At 28.8% G+C, this 18,816-nt stretch overlaps 1 protein-coding gene across 4 annotated transcripts; it reads right to left on the bottom strand.

Moving 5' to 3' along the window:
* Positions 1-322: 322 nt before the first annotated feature.
* On the bottom strand, positions 323-18,466 carry LOC116013826 (cycloartenol synthase-like). 4 transcript variants are annotated; one of them, XM_031253766.1, is made up of 20 exons: positions 18,199-18,453; positions 17,765-17,819; positions 16,014-16,270; positions 14,619-14,804; positions 14,158-14,247; positions 13,816-14,010; positions 11,277-11,361; positions 9,292-9,458; positions 8,137-8,325; positions 7,684-7,797; positions 5,717-5,839; positions 5,448-5,570; positions 4,046-4,144; positions 3,894-3,950; positions 3,752-3,798; positions 3,246-3,389; positions 2,673-2,850; positions 1,906-1,986; positions 708-791; positions 323-581 (listed from the first exon to the last, which is right to left on the bottom strand). In XM_031253766.1, exons 3-20 carry the CDS (start codon positions 16,212-16,214, stop codon positions 462-464), a joined length of 2,283 nt encoding a protein of 760 aa, XP_031109626.1. In that variant the 5' UTR covers positions 16,215-16,270; positions 17,765-17,819; positions 18,199-18,453; the 3' UTR covers positions 323-461. The 4 variants fall into 4 exon arrangements, with proteins under 4 accessions (XP_031109626.1, XP_031109629.1, XP_031109627.1 ...); XM_031253767.1 differs by lacking the exons at positions 323-581; positions 708-791 and adding an exon at positions 2,478-2,581 and having other exon boundaries at positions 1,905-1,986; positions 18,199-18,466; XM_031253768.1 differs by lacking the exons at positions 323-581; positions 708-791 and adding an exon at positions 2,170-2,221 and having other exon boundaries at positions 1,935-1,986; positions 18,199-18,466.
* Between the last annotated feature and the right edge of the window lie 350 nt (positions 18,467-18,816).

Here is an 18,816-nt window from a genome sequence, read left to right as displayed (position 1 = left end):
TACACTCACCATCTCATTTTTGCTACACATCATTTAGCCGTATAAAATAAATATGATCATTCAATGTATCCATTCCATGAGTCAATAAATATGATAATTCAATGTATCCATTCCAAGAGTCTTTTACCAAACGGTGGCGTATTTGCTGGGCAGAAATTGGAGCCAAATTTTGTGACCAAAACATCTAGTTTTATTATATATATATATATACATATATATATATATATATATACATATATATATATATACATATATATATATATATATATACATATATATATATATATATATAAAAGATAATGTGGACACAATCCTTGCAAAATACAAAGTCAAATTTCACACTATCTTATCTATTTAAATTATGTGGAAAAGGCATTCGAAGCGCAAACATTTATTATAGTTATTACACGCTTCACACACATTTTAGACATTTAATGCATGGGTTCTAAATAAGTACATAATTATGTTTTTGGTGGCAGCAATACTTGATTTAGATATGCTCCAAGGGCCCATATGGGAAAAATATTTCTGTAGGAAGAGCAGCTTATCATGCCATTCTCGTTAAATGCTCCCATAATACTCTGTTGTCATATACAAGGTCCATCATAATATACACATCATACTCAACTCCAAGAAATATCAAGAATTATTAAGATAGATGCAGAAAATGCAAATAAATACAATGAAATAAAATAAAATAAAATCACCTGTTGTGGAAAATCTCCATTTTCCATTTGGGAATTGATTAACACTTTAGCGGCTTGGTGGAGTGGGATGGGATCTCTCTTGGCCTTACATCAATAAACAAAAGTGGTAAAAAAAATGTGCACAGTGTATACTAACCATAATTGTTTTTTTATGCATTAATTAATCTCATACATAGATTTTGTGTCAATTAATTTAAATTTTTGTCTCACAATTATTACATCTTTGTAACATGTGATCCCTAAGTATTACTTTTACCACATTTAAAAATGCATAATTTGTAATTTTTTTTGCCACATTTAATCCTTCAATTTTGACCAAACATCTGGTAAAAAATAGTTAGAATGCATTATATTTCCATTTTAGCCAATTTAAAAACCTTGTCACTTTTGGAGAGAAACATTATAATTGCAAATTGTAAATATGACACATTATAATTATTTTTGGAAAAAATGATGCCTTTTCTTCTTGAATTATAATAATATAGTTTATTTCTCTCCTCAATTATAAATGTTTTTACCTAAATCCATTAGCTATATACGGTTGGCATCCAAAACTCTAAAAAATGAGATTTTTTTTAAAATATAAATATTAGCTAAATCATTCAATAACACTGTTCATATTTAACCCAACATACAAAATAAATAAGATAAGTTATCCTAATTCTCGCTTTCAAATCTTAATTACATGTCCAAAAATGAAAATTGAGAAAAATTATCTTGTCTATTTTGTATACTAAATTGAAATAAAAGAATAATAATGACATTATGAGATTTAACTTATATTCTATTAAAACAAACAAACAAACAAACAAACCCTCATTTTTAAAGATTTTGGATGTCTACATGAATAGTTAATGAGTTTAATTAAAAATAGCCACATAGGGATAATTAATGGAGAAAAGTGTCATTTGTAGGGGTTTAGTTACAATTAAATTAAAGAACCAAATGCAACAAACAATATACTAAATGTGGAAAGAAAATCTTGGGATCAATGTAAAAATGACCTAATAGTTGTGGGACAAAATATGAAAATAATTTATTTTGTGCTCAATATATCTTACATAAAAATTTGTAATAACTAAAAGATATCATGCCTACTACTGTAAATAGAAAGAGACATTGAAATGTTTGTAAATAAAACATTAGTGATTATTTATAAAAATCTTATCTCCCAATTTTATTTACAAATTAAAATTACCTGACCAGCTTCAATAAGAGCCATCATAGCCCATGCAGTGTTCACAATGTGCCATTTGTTACCTTCAATATTTGTATATACCTATTCTCCAATAGCATATTTATGTAAAATAATTAAGAAGAAACAAATTAAATAAGACTCTTGTAAAAACTTATAAAAATAATAAAGGAAAAAAAGAGGTGTATTAACAATACAAAAGAAAAAAAATCAAAATATAGTATAAGTAGGTTGTAGAATCAATTTTATGTAGAGAGATCAAAATACTTGTGCAAAATTGCTTCAAAAGGTGCTCAAACCCCTCTCAAAGTTACCTTAACTGTAATAATTAAATCAATGGTTATTTGAATAGCTCATGTATTTGTTAGGTATTTTTTTTTTCCACATAGGAAGGATAGGGGAGAGAAAAAGAGGGAGAAAAAAAAAGGAAAGAAAAAAAAAGTATTAAAAAAGAGTATTAACGTTCCCAGAGGGTTGAGCAAGCCTGGTGGGCAAAATGCGTTCCAGAAAAAGTTAGTTTTTAATTTCTTCAATTGTAGGGCCCACAAAAAATTTGCATAAGAAAAAACATGTACCCGCCGTGCAATTTTTTTTTTCTTTCTTCTATTTTCTCCCCTCCAACTTAGTCACCTTCTCTTTCAAATGTGTAAAAACTCCACAAAAATCTCTGATCAGGTTGCTATCGTTTAAAGAAATAAAACTATTGTGAGAAAACTTTTTAAAATATCTTACCCTAAATAAATATTTAAAGGAAAAAAAAAAGATATTACCTTGTCCTGACATGAAAGATAACTTTCTCCCCAACCACCAGAAGGGATTTGCTTAGAAAGTAGGAAATCACAAGCTTTCCTAATGCTATGGCAAGTCTCATATGTGTTCCCCCCCGCAACCAAACCTCTTATACCAAACCATGTCCCATAAGTGTAGCACACTCCATAAGATCCATACCTTCCATTAAAATAAGTTATTACAAATTTCAATTTTATTTTTATGAAAAACTGAGCTATAATAATAATAATAATAACAACAACAATAATAATAATAATAATAATAATCACTAGGTAATACCTTTTAATTACATGGCGTTTGGTTGGAATGAAGGAAAAAATTAGGGGGGGAAATTGTAATTCCGTGGAAAAAGAATATGGTGAGAATAAAGTAAAAATTGCAATTCATTCCAACCAAACAATATAATTATGCTCCACTAAGAATTAGGCTATATATAGTTGTACAACTACCGTCTACCAAACAGTCTGTTAATCCTTTTTTAAATATATAACTTATCATTATTTATCTAGAAATTCAAAATTTTATTAGATATATATTTGTATACAATTACAAACCATGAGCCATCAGGGAGTTGGATGGTTAGTATGAAAGTGAGAGCCTTGTTAATGCATGCTTCTATTTCTTTCCTTCGGTAGACAGGATGCAATTTTGTGAAACATTTTAGTCCTATGATTGCTGAACTGGTGCACTCCACATACCTGCAGATGTAAGACAATTCTTTTTTTATGAATTTAAATATAATTTCATAGTTGTACAATTGTATTTAGTTATCAATCACTAATTCTCAAGTACAGACAATGCTATTTAAGGATTTTCTTTAATCTATCTATATATTGTCAATTAAATTTAACAATCCGACTAAATCATAAATGGTACATTAGAAAAAGAAAGTCCAATGACAATAATACAATTAGTGGTGCCATAGGTAGGGCTATACTTGACCAGTGTTAAGTCTAGAATTAGATTAGTTCTAAACTAATTAAATTGAGTTTGAACTGACTGAGTAACCACTTTTAAATATTATTTAATTAATACTCTATGGTGAATGATTTGATCTTACGGGTATTCAACCATGATTTTTCCAAGTGATTCGGATGGATTAAGCATCTGCAATTAGGAGGAACATGCATGAGCTAATTAAGAAATACGTACTATGTTAACTTAATTGATAAATGCATTTAAGATTTTGTTGTCTTATGTACTTCTAGCCATTGATAAGATCTCGGAAGCTCATATGTTGAAAAACCTCCACTGTTAGTCTGCACGATTAAAAAAAAACAATTATATAATGAGGTATTAATCAATCTGTTAATTTTAGATCAAGAATTAAACTCAATTAAGGTATTGTGTATACCTGTAGGGAGAGAATCAAATCGACAGCATCATATAACCTACTAGGTTCTATTGCTTTTCCAACAACATTATCTGGCATTCTTGACAACCTTAATGCTGCCTGAACTCAATCCAAGTTAATCACTCTCAATAAATCATTTATATACATTATATTTAAGATGAAAGGTATGTAATACTGAAGGTAAAAAGGAAAAAAGTTATTTACCCCTTATAAAATTTTCTTAATATTTTCCCAATGATATGATTTATATTCATTGAATGTCATAATTAGCTGACCTCACACTTTTACTTAAAAATAAATAATAATTCAATTAAATATGTCACATCACATCAGGATTGAAAATTGAGAGGGAAGATTTTAGGGTTATATAACATTACTCATGTAAAAATGTAGTATTTTTAAATTAAAAAAGTAATGTAAATATATTTGTTATTTTTTATAAGTTGTGTAAGTGGTTGGATGTACAATCAGTACAAATCTACGAGCACGGCCTACTTTCTGTTGACATTCTTATGTGAGATATTGTAACATTTTCCAATTCAAGATTTTTTTTTTGAACACTATTGACTCTGTTATAATGTAGTATCTGTTCATACATACTTTCTCAACCTACTGAACCACCTGTGACCTCTCACTTGAGAGGGCCACTGTACAGCTATGCCGCTTGACCAAGTAATGTTACAATCAAGGTGTTTAAATTGACGTACAAATTTCAAAAATAAAACAAAAATCTCTCTTATTAAACAAAAATAAGATTGCAAACAAGTTGGTATAAATTACAAAAATTAAAATTTTGACAAAATTTGCAATACTTGGGATGATTATACTCTTCACTTGTCATCTCAAAATTTGCAATGGATGGGATGGTTATACTCTTCACTTGTCGTTGTTGTTATTGTTGTTGTTTAGGGTAAGTTTGGAAACTAAGAAAATGACTTCTGCAAAATGTTTTCAGGCAAATGAGTCATTTTCTATAAAACATTTTCATTTCTAGTGTTTGGTTACATTCTAGAAAATTGTCTTGATGTGTTTGGTTCATTTTCTGAAAAATGAGCATAATTATTTTTAATTTTAAAATTTTAAAATATACAATGGTGGTGGTGGCGGCGGCGGCAAGGAGGGGGTGATTGGCTGCTCCACTACTGCACACAGAAAATGACTTCCCTCCACAAAAGGGAAGTCATTTTTCGAAAATCCCCTCAACTACTGCAAATTGCAGAAAATGACTTCCCCCCAGAAAAAGGGAAGTCATTTTCCCAAAATCTCCTCTATTTTTTATTGACCACATCCCTATTTTCCATTGATTTCTACTTTCTCTTCTAGCCATCCCAAATACAGAAAACGTTGAAAAATGATTTCTGGAAATCATTTTTTGGATTTCCAAACACTCTTAGAAACTGACCTCTAGGGCTTCTGCAGTGCAATCGGAAACCGGCCATCCCTGGTCTAGTGTGGAGAAGGTCCATCCACCTTTAGTACTATCCCTATACCAGGAGCTCAGGTTGATACCACAATCTTCCTTGATCTACAAAACAAATTTTGAATAGCCATCATGTTTAGTGAGCCTATAAATTATTTATAAAAAGAAAAAAATAAAAAGAAGAAAAAACATGTGTTACTGAAGAATAGAAATGAAAGTTGTGGAGCAAAAGAAAAAATGAAAAATGAAACCTGTGAGACATTGATGAAGAAGTGTGCTTTTCTAAGCATTGAGCCATATTCATCAGAAAGATTGGTTGCAAGAATTGCTTGAACGGCGAGATCAACATCCCACAATTGCGATCCGTTATATGCCTGTTTTTATATCATTGTTTTTTTTTTTTTTCAATAACAGTATATACACTAATTCAAATTAATAACAAATGTTGTACTTAAATCTAACACAAAAGACGAAAACTGTTGCCACCTAGCAGATTGGACTGAGTGCTGTCAACATTGATATCAATAATACCCAATAAAATGTGCTACATTTGTGTGATTGATAGCACGCACCATAACGGGCCGTTTGGTTGGGAGGAAAGAATTGAGTGAGGAAAGAATTGGGTGAGAAAAGAATTGCAATTCCATGGGAAAAGAATGATGCGGGAATAAAGTGAGAGTTTAAATTACAATGTTTGGTTCGCAGGAATAAAATTACTGGGAATTTCAATTCCAATGTTTGGTATACATGAGGATTGAGAGTGAATAAGTAGTATAAAGTCCAAAATGCCATTCTTGTTGTTGTTGTTGTTATTTATAATTGTCAAATTAATTCACAAATTGATAGAGTTGTTACATATAAAGAATAAAAATTTTGAAGAGTTCTGCATATAAAGAATTCAAATGAACATACACGAACGTTGTTGTATATAAACAATGCATATAAAGAATGCAAATTTTGAATAATTGTTGCATATAAAGATTTAAATGAACATACACAAAGGGAAGTCAAAGAATAATACACGCTATAATTTAGAAGGGAAGGCCAGACATCAATTTTAGGTTAAAAAATGGAGGGGTAATTTTGTCTAAGGATTATCTTTTGTCTTCCTAAAATCCATGGAATTAAAATCCTGGGGGGGAGGGGGGGGCATATGATTCTAATTCCATGAAAATGAAGGAACTGCAATTCAGTGGGATTGCAATTTCCTCAAACCAAACGAAGAAATTTAGTTGTATTTGACATTAGGTGAAAATTAAGTAGGATTGAAATTATAATTCTCTTCAACCAAATGCATGCCCTGTAAAAGTTTTCATATAATTTAATAAAAAATATCTCTTAAAATTGCGGAGAAAAGTTTAGGGGTATAGTGGTAATTGAATATGTACAATTGGTTAAAGTAAAGAATAAATTAATTTCGCCCAATTTTTTAAAAATAAGATAGTAGTTTCCTATTTTTTTTCATTTTTATCCTTGTTATTTTAAATAAATGACATCTTTTACCCTCCCAATTAAAATCTTTTTGGCATTTTCTCTTCTCCTATATTTTTATATATCCTATATTATATTATTATTATTATTACTTTTTTTTTTTTTACAATTGATTATCTAATATTATTTTTTTTAAATGAAGGACAATATTGCTACTTCGTTATGGGATGCTAAATCATGATTGTGCTAATAGTTTCATTTCAAAATGTTAAATTTTAATATGTAAATAAACCTATTTAAATTTTATGAAGATGTCCTTTCTAGTCTTTTTACATTTATCAGCTTATCAAAAAATTAATTTTACCAAACACTTTTAAGCATAATCAGCTAGCTTAACAAATTTTCAGTTTTTAGCTTCTAGCTCATAGTTTTTTAACTTTCAGCTACATTTTCAACTAGGTTTGCCAAACATAGCCGTGATAGAGGGAGGACCAGAGATTATTGATCTAAACTTGTATATGTGCATATGATCAAAAAATTGTGCATTCTATGTGCATATGATCAAAAAATTGTTATTTAACTTGTATTAGATTCAAAATTGTGCATTCTATGTGCATATGGTCAAATAACTATATACTAGTACATAGTTATTTGACCACTAGAGTGACACTTTTTTTTAAAAAAAGAAGATATTATATTCACAGTATTATGATCATAATTAATTAATCACAACTTTAATAAAAATTGAATTTATTTAGAAACACACATATAATATAATAATAATTACCTTCATTTTCATGCCATCTTCTGCTAGCCAGAGATAATCCTTAATTCTTGAGAGATGAAGTTTGACTGCATATGAGTCTGGGTCCTCTATCCAACGACAAATCATGTTTAAGACCTGTATTTTATTTCAATTAAAAATTTAAAAAAAATTACACATTTATATATTTTTATATTTTTGTTCAACATGTAGTTTGGCCGCCAAATATTTTCATGGATATTGGCCGAATAAGAAATGGAAATATTTGGATGCCAGGGAGATTTGGACCTAAGATCTTTTTCTAATTAAACTAAAAGATAGTAGCTTTATGCAATGGGACTAACTATATTATGATTCTGATAATTAAATTACTAATTCTAAGTTAGTTATAAATTATTATTGAGTTAAAGATAGGAAAATAAATACAATCTATAATTTAATTTGCAATGTATAATAAGAAGCAATATAATGGATTACCTTGTTGACAGCCGCAATGCAAACATAATTAGTGGTTTCATCTTCATGCTGAATGTGGTCCATTACAAGGGTGAGTGCCTTTTTTCTCAGATTATTGAATGGCCATTTATTTAGAAGAGGCTCAATTATGTTGTGCAGACAATCCCACAGAATGTCTTGTATTGCTGGGTGAGGATAGTATAAATCTTCCTGCAAAACATTGCAGATATATATATGCTATTTGTAACTCTCAATTGCTTTGTGTCGTGTGCTTTAGTGGTTTGATTTCGTCCAAACGGTCACTCTTGTTTGTAGTCACCAAGTAAGAATAGTCTATGATAGCCTAATTGGTGAAAAATGATTCATATATTTTCTGTAATAATAGTTATATATTCTACCTAACACAATGTATTGTGATTAGTTGACAATTAAATTATAAAATCATATCATTTAATTGCACAATGCACTCCATCACGATTTTTATTACTTGTGACGACTATGACATATTACTTGTAGATGGTGGCATCAATTCTTGAGCATTTTTATATTCATTTATTTGGTAGAGGAGTGAAATTGAGCTAGTAACAATAAGATTGGAACAATTGGATTGTACTAATGGAACTGTTCTAACTAGATTCTTACTCATCCAATCAAAATTTCTACACTTGGAGCAATAAACTAATCTAATAATCACATTTCTTTACATTAAAAATTTCTATGATTAGAGTAGTGAATCGTTCCAATCACCTTGCTCTTATTAGGCACTTACTTAGCTTCTCTGATTATAATTTTTTGAATGGAAGCAATAAACTACTCTAATTATTCTTTGTAAGTCCATTTAGATGAACTACTATTCGAGCAATAGATCATTTCAATTGCAGAAATTTCTAACTAGAAAAATCGAAGTTTAATGAGAACAATGTACTTTATGTGTGTTTAATTTCACCCTATAACTAGTTGCGCTATACATCTAGGAATACTATAAAGTGAAATGTAATTTGTACATTTGTCATGCATTTGTATGAAAATATGATTGCTATTTAATAAATGATTCTTGGTATAAAAAATTAAAATATAAAAATATAAGAAAAAACATCAAATCCAACACCATCATATCAAAGATGAAATTCAAATAAGTTTATGCTACAAAACAAGGATTTAAACAATAAAACAAACCTTAGCACATTGGTTTCTTGCCAAGTTCCAATCAATTTGGTGGTAATCATGATTGTAAAGCTCCCTCCTCAGTGATAAAATGGTGGAATTAATTGGGCCCACATATCTCTTCCCATATAAATATGACATTGGCAAATATACCATCCGACAGTGAGACCACATGCGACCTGCATGCATCTTCTGTTATTGAGTACGTGTATGTATATATATATATATATATATATATATATGTATATATGTATATATATATGTATATATGTATATATATATATATATATATATATATATATATATATATATATATATATATATATATATATATATATATATATATATATATATATATATATATATATATATATGGATTACATATTAATTATTAGAATAATGTGAAAATAGATGAATATTAGGTAAAAAGTATTACATTTTCCTTTATAAGTGTAGCATTACTTATAAGGAAAAATATAATACTTTTACATCTATGTACAATCTACTCTACAATTTTAATAAGAGCCAATAAAGTTAGGGTTCTAACGAGAAGAAAAAAAATGTTGGTAGTAATTATTTACTTAAACAAATGGTTCATATTATTTTGATTTTAGTAATTTTTTATGATTTTCCTTCTTTACCCCTATTATATTATTTTCTTTCCTTAAATAACCCCACATTCTGTTAATATAAACTTTAGTAATGGAATATCCTCTTAACTTTTAATTTACTAATTAATTTCTATAAGAAAATTCTTAGGTTCGAACCCATCCAATCAGAGTTGACATAATTGTTAAACATATACCACGAGTATGTTAGAGTATATATTATTGAAAAGTGAGTACCCTACCTTATTCTTATTAAATTAAATAAATTAGTAATTACAACAACAAAAAAATACATATGCATTTCTTTAATTTATAATTCAATGTTTACAATGTCTTTATTCAAAAAAATATTCATAATCAAAAAATTAAAAAAGAGATATAGTTTCGTTACTTATATTGTCTTTATTTTCTACAATAAAAATTATTCATTATAAAAAAAATTTAAAAAGAGATAATTTCATTAGTTATATGTCTTTATCTTCTACAATAAAAATTGTTCTTTATCAAAAGATTAAAAAAGATATATAATTTCATTGGTTATATTGTCTTTATTTTCTACAATGCAAAGATTCCTTACCTTCAAATCATATTCACTACTTTGGGGAGGATTTGTTGACAAGAAAACCTTCAAATAACCCAATAAATTGAAGCGTGAAACTACCCCGTAATATTTTTGAACTACATCACAGTTCTTCACATTAACGTTAATCATATTTCTTTATTAATATGATTTAAAATGTATAAATTTTTATTACCAAAAGTGGTATTTATTTATACTACCATTTTTAGACTAAGTATTTAGACTATCGTTTTTACAAAATTGCAAACATTTATTTTAGTGACAATTATAATCAACCTCTCATATATTATCTTGCATTCATATACTTTAAATTATTAATTTAAATAAACAAATTCAACATTCAATTACATATGCATGAACATATCATATATAATCTTGTATTGATATACTTTGAAGTACTTATTTAAAAATAAACATTGGGCAGTATCCTATTCGCGCAATGCGCATGAAAAAACTAGTCAAATAAAAGTATTACATTTGTCCTAAAAAATATTACATTTTTCCCTTAGAAATTATAAACATTTTATTCATGATTTAGTATTACATTTACTAGTATAAGTATTACATTTGCATATTGGCATAATTCGACCCGACCCGCCTCACGAATAAAGGTCTGTGAGGCGGTTTCACACAAGTGTGATCCATCACAAATATATGATATAAAATTGTAAATGTCAAATGCAGTACATATATTTAATTAATATTTTGCGAATTTTGATTCCAAATTTAGAGTTTTGCACTAGCCTGAGATAAAAGGGGAAAAAGAAAAAAAGAATGAAAAAGAAGAAGTTTGAGAGTGTATATAGAACCTGGATGTATGGGAAGAATGTATGGAAGAAGCCATAGTTCTGGGGGAACAGGATTGTTGCCGCTCCATTCATATACGCCAAGCACCTAACAATTGCATTGTTGCTCATTATATATTTAAAAAAAATAAAGAATATATATTCCATAATTGTCCATAACATATAAAAATAACTATTTAATAGTAAATGATTAAATAATACAATTATTAACTTATTTAATTTAATTAGATTACTTATTGATACCGTGTATATGCATATCGGTGACAAAGTGATTCTTTTATTGGTGCATAAAATACAATAAATTTTCACTCAAGTTTGCTAATTTGAAAATGGGTTACACTTGTGTGAGACTGTGAGATCAAAGATGAAATGAATATTTTATTCACGATTTAGTATTTGCATTTGCTAGTATAATTAAGTATTATACTTTGTCTTTGACACGACCTGTCTCACGGATTTTATTCGTGAGACGGTCTCACACAAATTTTTGTCTTTGAAAGAAAATATATTAATTGAACATCACATCTCTTTTTATGTAAGATTTTTTTTAGTCATACCACACGAGGTGACGGAGGCACCTTTAAACTCGTAACATACGAGGAATCCATGTTTGTATCGGATCGGCCCAATTAAGGGACAAAATGTGAGCCAGTTTGATTTTTCCATACAAAAGGATGTTCAAACTCCCGACCTTTATTTCTTAAGGGACGAGAGGACACCAACCAAGCTAGTTAGTTTTATGTAAGATTTGATTAAAGTTATTCATAATTTAATTTTGTAATACTTGGTTAACGATTAGTGCATAAAATTTATATATTTAAAAACTATATTAAAACATTATCAAATACAAAATGTTAGTTTTCAAAACTAAAAGAGTTAATTCCAAAATGGTCATCCGACTATGACCTTTTCTCAAATTGGTCATATGACTTTTAATTGTACCCAAACTAGTCCTCCGACTATTGAAATTTAAGCCATATTAGTCATCCGTTAGCATCGGCAATTTGGCATCAAGTTAGCATTAAAATGGAGGGTAAATCCGGAAATTCAGCTCATTTACTATATTTTAATCATATTACGACTCCATTTTCGCATATTGCTAAGCTTTTTAGTAGAAATTAGGTATTCCTCCCCTCAAATTGCAATAAAAAATACTTCCTGATTATGTTTGTCATGTAATGAATATGTTGGTTCCCTAATAAAAATTAGGTCTAACTCAATGACCAAATATGCAATTTTTCAAAATAAAAGATTAACATTTTTATCATAATATTTTATTTTCTTTTATATCATGCTCATTTCCTTATTAGAATGCCTTAAAAAGGAGAAATAGTATTAAAAAGAAAAAAGAAATTTATGATCATAAAATGTTAAATTTTTATTAGGAGAAATTGTATATTTGGTCCTTGAGTTAGACCTAATTTTTATTAAGGAACCTACATGTTCATTACATGATGTACAAACATAATCAAGAAATATTTTTTATCGTAGTTTGAGGAGAGGAAGACCTAATTTTTACTAAAAAGCTTCACAAAAAAATAGAGTCGTAATATGATTAAAATAGAGTAGATGGTCTGAATTTCCCGTTTCCCCTCCATTTTAAGGCCAAGTTGACGTCAATGCTAACAGAGGACTAATATAACTTAAATATGCAATTAAAACTCATAGGACCAATTTGAGAAAAAAGGTCGGAGGACCACTTTAGAAATTAACTCAAACTAAAAAATGTATTAAAAAAAATAAAGAATATACTTAGTTTGAATATTAAATAGTAAATAGAACATGTAAAAAACATAAAAGGATATAAGATACAAATCAAATGATGCTCTTTTATTCAAAATTAAATTCAACTTGTTTTATGAAAAATGAAGTCTCAAAAGGGAAAACAAACCGAAAAAAAAAAAAAACAACAAACAAACAAACAAATAAAACAAAATTAAAAGATAAAAATAAAAATAAAACAAGTCAGCAACCCAACACATTAATGACACTTTTGGTTTTTCGATTGGGAAACGACTGAAAAATTAACCCTATGTCTGGTAGTGAGAAGTAAAGTAGACTTTGTTACGTTCACCAACAATTATTATGGATAAATTAAAATATATATCATATTAATTAGTAAAAATCACACTTTTGGTTTCTAAATTATTTTACTTATTGAAATTTTAGTCCTTTATGTGTCAATTTAAACAAATACAGTCTCTGAATTGTTCACCATATTGTGCATTCAGTCATCTAGCATTGTACAATGGACAACTAAAGGGCTGGAGTTGCTAAAAAAAAAAAAGGCTGGAGTTGCTCAAATTGAGAAATATGTACTAAATTTTTAAAAGTGGAATAATTCAGAGGCCCAAAGTGTGATTATATTGTTGTAATTAATTATTTGTATAAAAATCTTTAATTTTCTACCATTTTTTTTTAGAGTTGGATGAAGTTAAAGATCGAGAATAAAATCTTAGTTAAACTTTTTTTTGTAAGGTAAAGTCAAATTTTAAAAATGTTTGCGTATCAATGATAAAAATGAAAATTAAAGAAGAACTACCGAGAGCCATATTTTTCCCCACGAGGGAATAAAAGTAGCACCACCATGATCAAGTATCCATTTTCTTGCTTCCTTCATGGCACCATTTCCACCATCCTTTTCTTCTCCAAGAATTCTCAAGGTCACATAATTGAGGGCAGTACAGAACATGGTGCTGTGTCCTTCTATATGTAATCCCCACCCCCCATCTACATTCTGCATGTAATTATTAAATTTTACTGAATTAATTATACTCCAAAATCAAAATTTTATTTCCTAATTAGTTATTGGTAATTTTACCCCAAAAAATGTAATTTTTTATAAAAGAAAAATACTGAGATACTAATTAATTTTATTATTTACCTGATGATTATATATGTAGCGGAGGATTTCCTTTTGGTGCTCCTCTTGCAAAATTGCATTTAGTTCCCCGATCACTGATAAGCCTATAACCTATAAATTAAATGTGAAGAATATGGTCTTTTCGGTGCTCATCTTACTATATAAAAACTCTTCTTCTTCTTCTTTTAAATTGTGGTTATTATATTATACTTTTACTTGTGAATTATTTAAACTTTATTACTAATTAAAAATTAGAAGTTTTTCATAATTCAAGTAAGTGTATGCATAATAACTGAAGAATATAATTTATCTAAAATTAGGATTTGTAGACATAAATTTATGTAAAATTAGGAATTGTGGATATATCAAAATATTGACGTGTGTCCATATAACATGTGCTTTTTTATTTATTTATTTGTTAAAGTTATAAATTTACAAATTAATTAAAGAGATGTGAGTAGGAAGCTAATAAGGGGTATTACCAAACAAGGCAAAAGAAATAACGGACCACCATAGTCAGTAGGCCAATAGCCATCTTCAGCTTGTATGGTAGAGTAAAACCTCAACCCTCTCCTCAACGTCCTCACCACTGCTTCCTCACTTATTTCTTCCTCATTTTCAACTTTCACTTGTTGCAATCCCATTTCTTGTGCCTTCTCCCTCTCAAACTATACGTATAAGGAAAAAATCCAAGAAAAATTAAAAAAAAAAAAACGATAACAATAAATATATATATATATATATATGTATGTATGTATGTATATGTCCTTAATCAGGTGAGAACCATGTTCCAGCTGATGAGAACGTGCGGACAAATTCAAGCCATTGATCTAGTAGATCTAATGGTTGAAAATAAACAAAACATTGTAATATTTATGAAAATGACCCTGTTCATTTTTTACTTGATTTCTCATCCATCAAATCTTCGAGATCAAAGGTTTGGATTTGTCCACAAGTTCTCACCTAGGGAGTTGTTCTCATATAATTAGAATTATATATATATATATATATATATATATATATATATATATATATATATATATATATATATATTTTGGTTCAGGTGCGACCGTGCTCTCCCGTGCGGCCGTGCGGTCACACACCACTCAATGTTAAGAAACACACCACAATGTTAAGAAACACACCACAGTGTATATTTGTGCGGTGTGTTTCTTAACATTGAGGGGTGTATTTCGTAACATTGAGTGGTGTGAACCGTAAGGCCGCACGGGAGAGCACGGCCGCACCTGACCTGACCATATATATATATATATATATATATTTGGATCAAATAAGAATGCGAGACCAAGAGAGAACTAAGAATCAATTAGAGTCGTTCATATGTAAAGTTGTGATTAGTTCTTAATTTTTTCCTACGGACTTGTTCTCATATGATCCAATACCTATAACGACTTTAAAACATGGAGCGAGGGTAAAAACAAGGTGACAAATAACTTGAACTTTAAGTACAAGTAATAACACTATGGAGTGCACTTAGCAACATCATAGAGTACATCCCGTGATGTAAGTGTAGTGAAATTCTCCACCTTTTACAATTTATGATTTTTTTTTTTTGTTTATGATTTTGCTTTTTAAATTTGGTTTAGAAGTAGTTCACTTTAGAGTTAGTTATTATTTGCGTTTAGAATGCACCTAACAACAATATAAAGTATATCGAACAAATTATCATTAATTATATAAAATGTATATATGTGAAAGTTAATTGCACTTATATTTAGTTAATTAACACCAGTTGCACGTGAAGCAATGTCTGCATTTGAATATATATATATATATATATATATATATATATATATATATATATATATATATATATATATATATATATATATATATAAAGAAAAAAAAAGTGTTACCTGCATTCTCATTAGGAGATCGGAACTATGTTTGATCTCGAAACGATTTTTGTGAAATTTTGCACGAAGTTTTTCGACTTGTTCTTGTTCTTCTGTTGTTCCGAGGTTTGGATCGAACTCCCAATACACTCGACCAGTGTGATTGTTTTCACTTCTAAGCCACGGATCATCTTTCCCCTCAGACAATTTAAGCTTCCACATTTCTTTTCTTTTAAAACTTTCTCCTTTGGTAGTTTTCTTGAGGTATTATAAAAGTTCTGTACACCAATATTTAATACATTATGGTACAAAATAATGTAAAGTAAAAAATAAAAAATTAAAGACACAATATATAATAAGAGGATTTAGTTAATTAGCAAGGCATATATATAATAATCACGATTATGTTGCATAATCATGCTTCAAGCCATAGTTGGTACATGTATGTGGTGCACCAAATACATACTTTGGTAACCTTGTTGACGTGAGTGGCCGTGCACTCTTATCCCTTAAGATAGGTTAAGAGTCCAAACTCCAGAGTATGGAAAAACTCAGTGCGAACTGACATTAGTCTGAGTATGATACGAACTTAAAGGTGTCTCCTATAGTTAGGACCTGCTTAGATCACATCGTGGTCTAACAAAAACAAAGTATAGTATAGGTTTAAAAGTGTCTCCTATAGTTATGATTTGCTCAGAACACCTCGTGTGGTCTAACAAAAAGAAACAACTTCGGCTCTCATTTTGAAATGCTTACTATTTTAATTTCTAAATAAAATCTATTACAAACCAATTCATGAACATAATATTGCAGAGTCAACAATTCCTATTAAGAACAATCATGAATGCATATCCTATTCCCACAGTATATATAGTTATTTATAATTGTATTGAATTGAATATTTACGAATTATATATTTAATAATCACTGATTCTCCAATACAAATAATAATAACTATATTGAGAAAATGGGATATGCATTCAAGATTGTTCATAATTAATGCAAATTGCTGACTTTGCAATATTGTGTTAATGAGTCTCAAATATATACCGTGTCAATTAACATCAGTGTTATGTATAACATAATTGATACAAATACACTTATGTTACATATTTTACATATATTGTTAACACTTATATTAATAGTACGTACTTGGTACAACACTACAACTCGCTACACCTATGTATTTGTAACATTTATAGACAAGACACACTTTCGAGCACCATAAAGTTTCTCCCTATACGCATATGTGGTGCGCAAGAGAGAAACAAATGGGGATAAATTTTCTTCATTTGTTATACCATATGGAGTAGGGTTCATATTGCATTGTGAATCCTGATCCAAAAATTATGTGTTTGCAGTTAACACTTTCTGTACATGTAAACAAATTGAAGACACATAACATGGTAAAACAAATACATTACATGATATATAACTAAAGGCACAAAAATTGTTAACTAAACGCACAAAATATGTTATTCTATGTGCCTGCAATCAATATATTTTGTGTCTATAGTTAACAATTTGTGTCTGTAGTTATCATGATATGTATTTGTTTTATCATGTTATGTGTCTTCAATTTGTTTATAGGTATAGCAAGTTAACTGCAGGTACATAATATATCAACTGCAAGTACAGAATCTAAATGTTATTTTTTACCATAATCCGCAATGCAAGTTAGACCTGGTTCATGACATAATGTGCCAATTTTCTTGGAATCTAATTGCCTGAAGATGGCCAACGTCTTATTGCAAAAAGGAATGAAAAATTACCTTGTGTTGGTGTAAACTATTGTGTAGTAGCCAACAAATTCTTCTGTTTAATTTCCTGCAAATATTTATTTAAACATATTCATACATGGTGAGTCACAGATATTCATATATATTCATTGGAACATAATTTTACGCACTGTTGTTTTCAATGTACATGTAGATTTAGCAGCAAATTAAAAAAAAAAATCGAATATATAGTCATGTATATATGCAACAATGAAATTAATAAAGAAAATTAAATAGAAAAACAAAGTTGATATAATCTCAACTTCATTTTCTCTCTTAACAAGGTTTTATTTTATTTTTGATGTGACATTTCGAAACAATACGAAATGAGAAAAATATTAGATAGATCGACATTGAATGTTATTTTTGTAGTAGTGATAATAGCTTGATAATTATTAGGGAGAGGGGAATGGATAGAAACTACGTACCATATCAATAGTATGTAGCTGACAGCATGAGCAATTTCCTTGAAAGCTTTTGCCAAAGTTTTGTCTTTATATATACTTCTTATTAGGAATCTATTTTTATATTTGTACTGTATATTTAACTGATTGGATGAATGCTAGTGTATAATTATATATATTATATTAGTAAGCCTTGAATCAACTTGGATTTGCAATATGTCCTTTAAGCATGTTTCATTTATTGTGATCAGATGAACAATTGTTTTGTTTCATTGGAAATTTTACAATTAATGAAACATTATATTTGTTTGCTTTGCCATTATATTTTAGCTTCATACTGAAAGTATGTGTTGCTACGACAATGGGAAACTATATATTCATAGCTACCTGAGGCTCGAACCACTCCCATCATCTATGTGAGAGTGTAAATTAGGATACCAGATGCCACAAGGTCTTTGGCGGCCTATATGAAAAGTTAATGCTTAACGAAGTTAGCTGCAGACTCAACATAGGTAGTGATTCACTGAATTATTGTCTTGGTGGGATGATTCAATGAATGAGTAGGACATATAAGCTACCTCTATTTACTATTTGTTATAAAAACATATATAATAGAAATTTATTGACTTGAGATATAAGATA

The sequence above is a fragment of the Ipomoea triloba genome, chromosome 3 (genome assembly GCF_003576645.1).
Source record: "Ipomoea triloba cultivar NCNSP0323 chromosome 3, ASM357664v1".
In the NCBI taxonomy this organism is placed as follows: Eukaryota; Viridiplantae; Streptophyta; class Magnoliopsida; order Solanales; family Convolvulaceae; genus Ipomoea; species Ipomoea triloba.
Note: the sequence above shows the minus strand (reverse complement) of the source record. Positions and strands in the feature narration are given on the sequence as shown.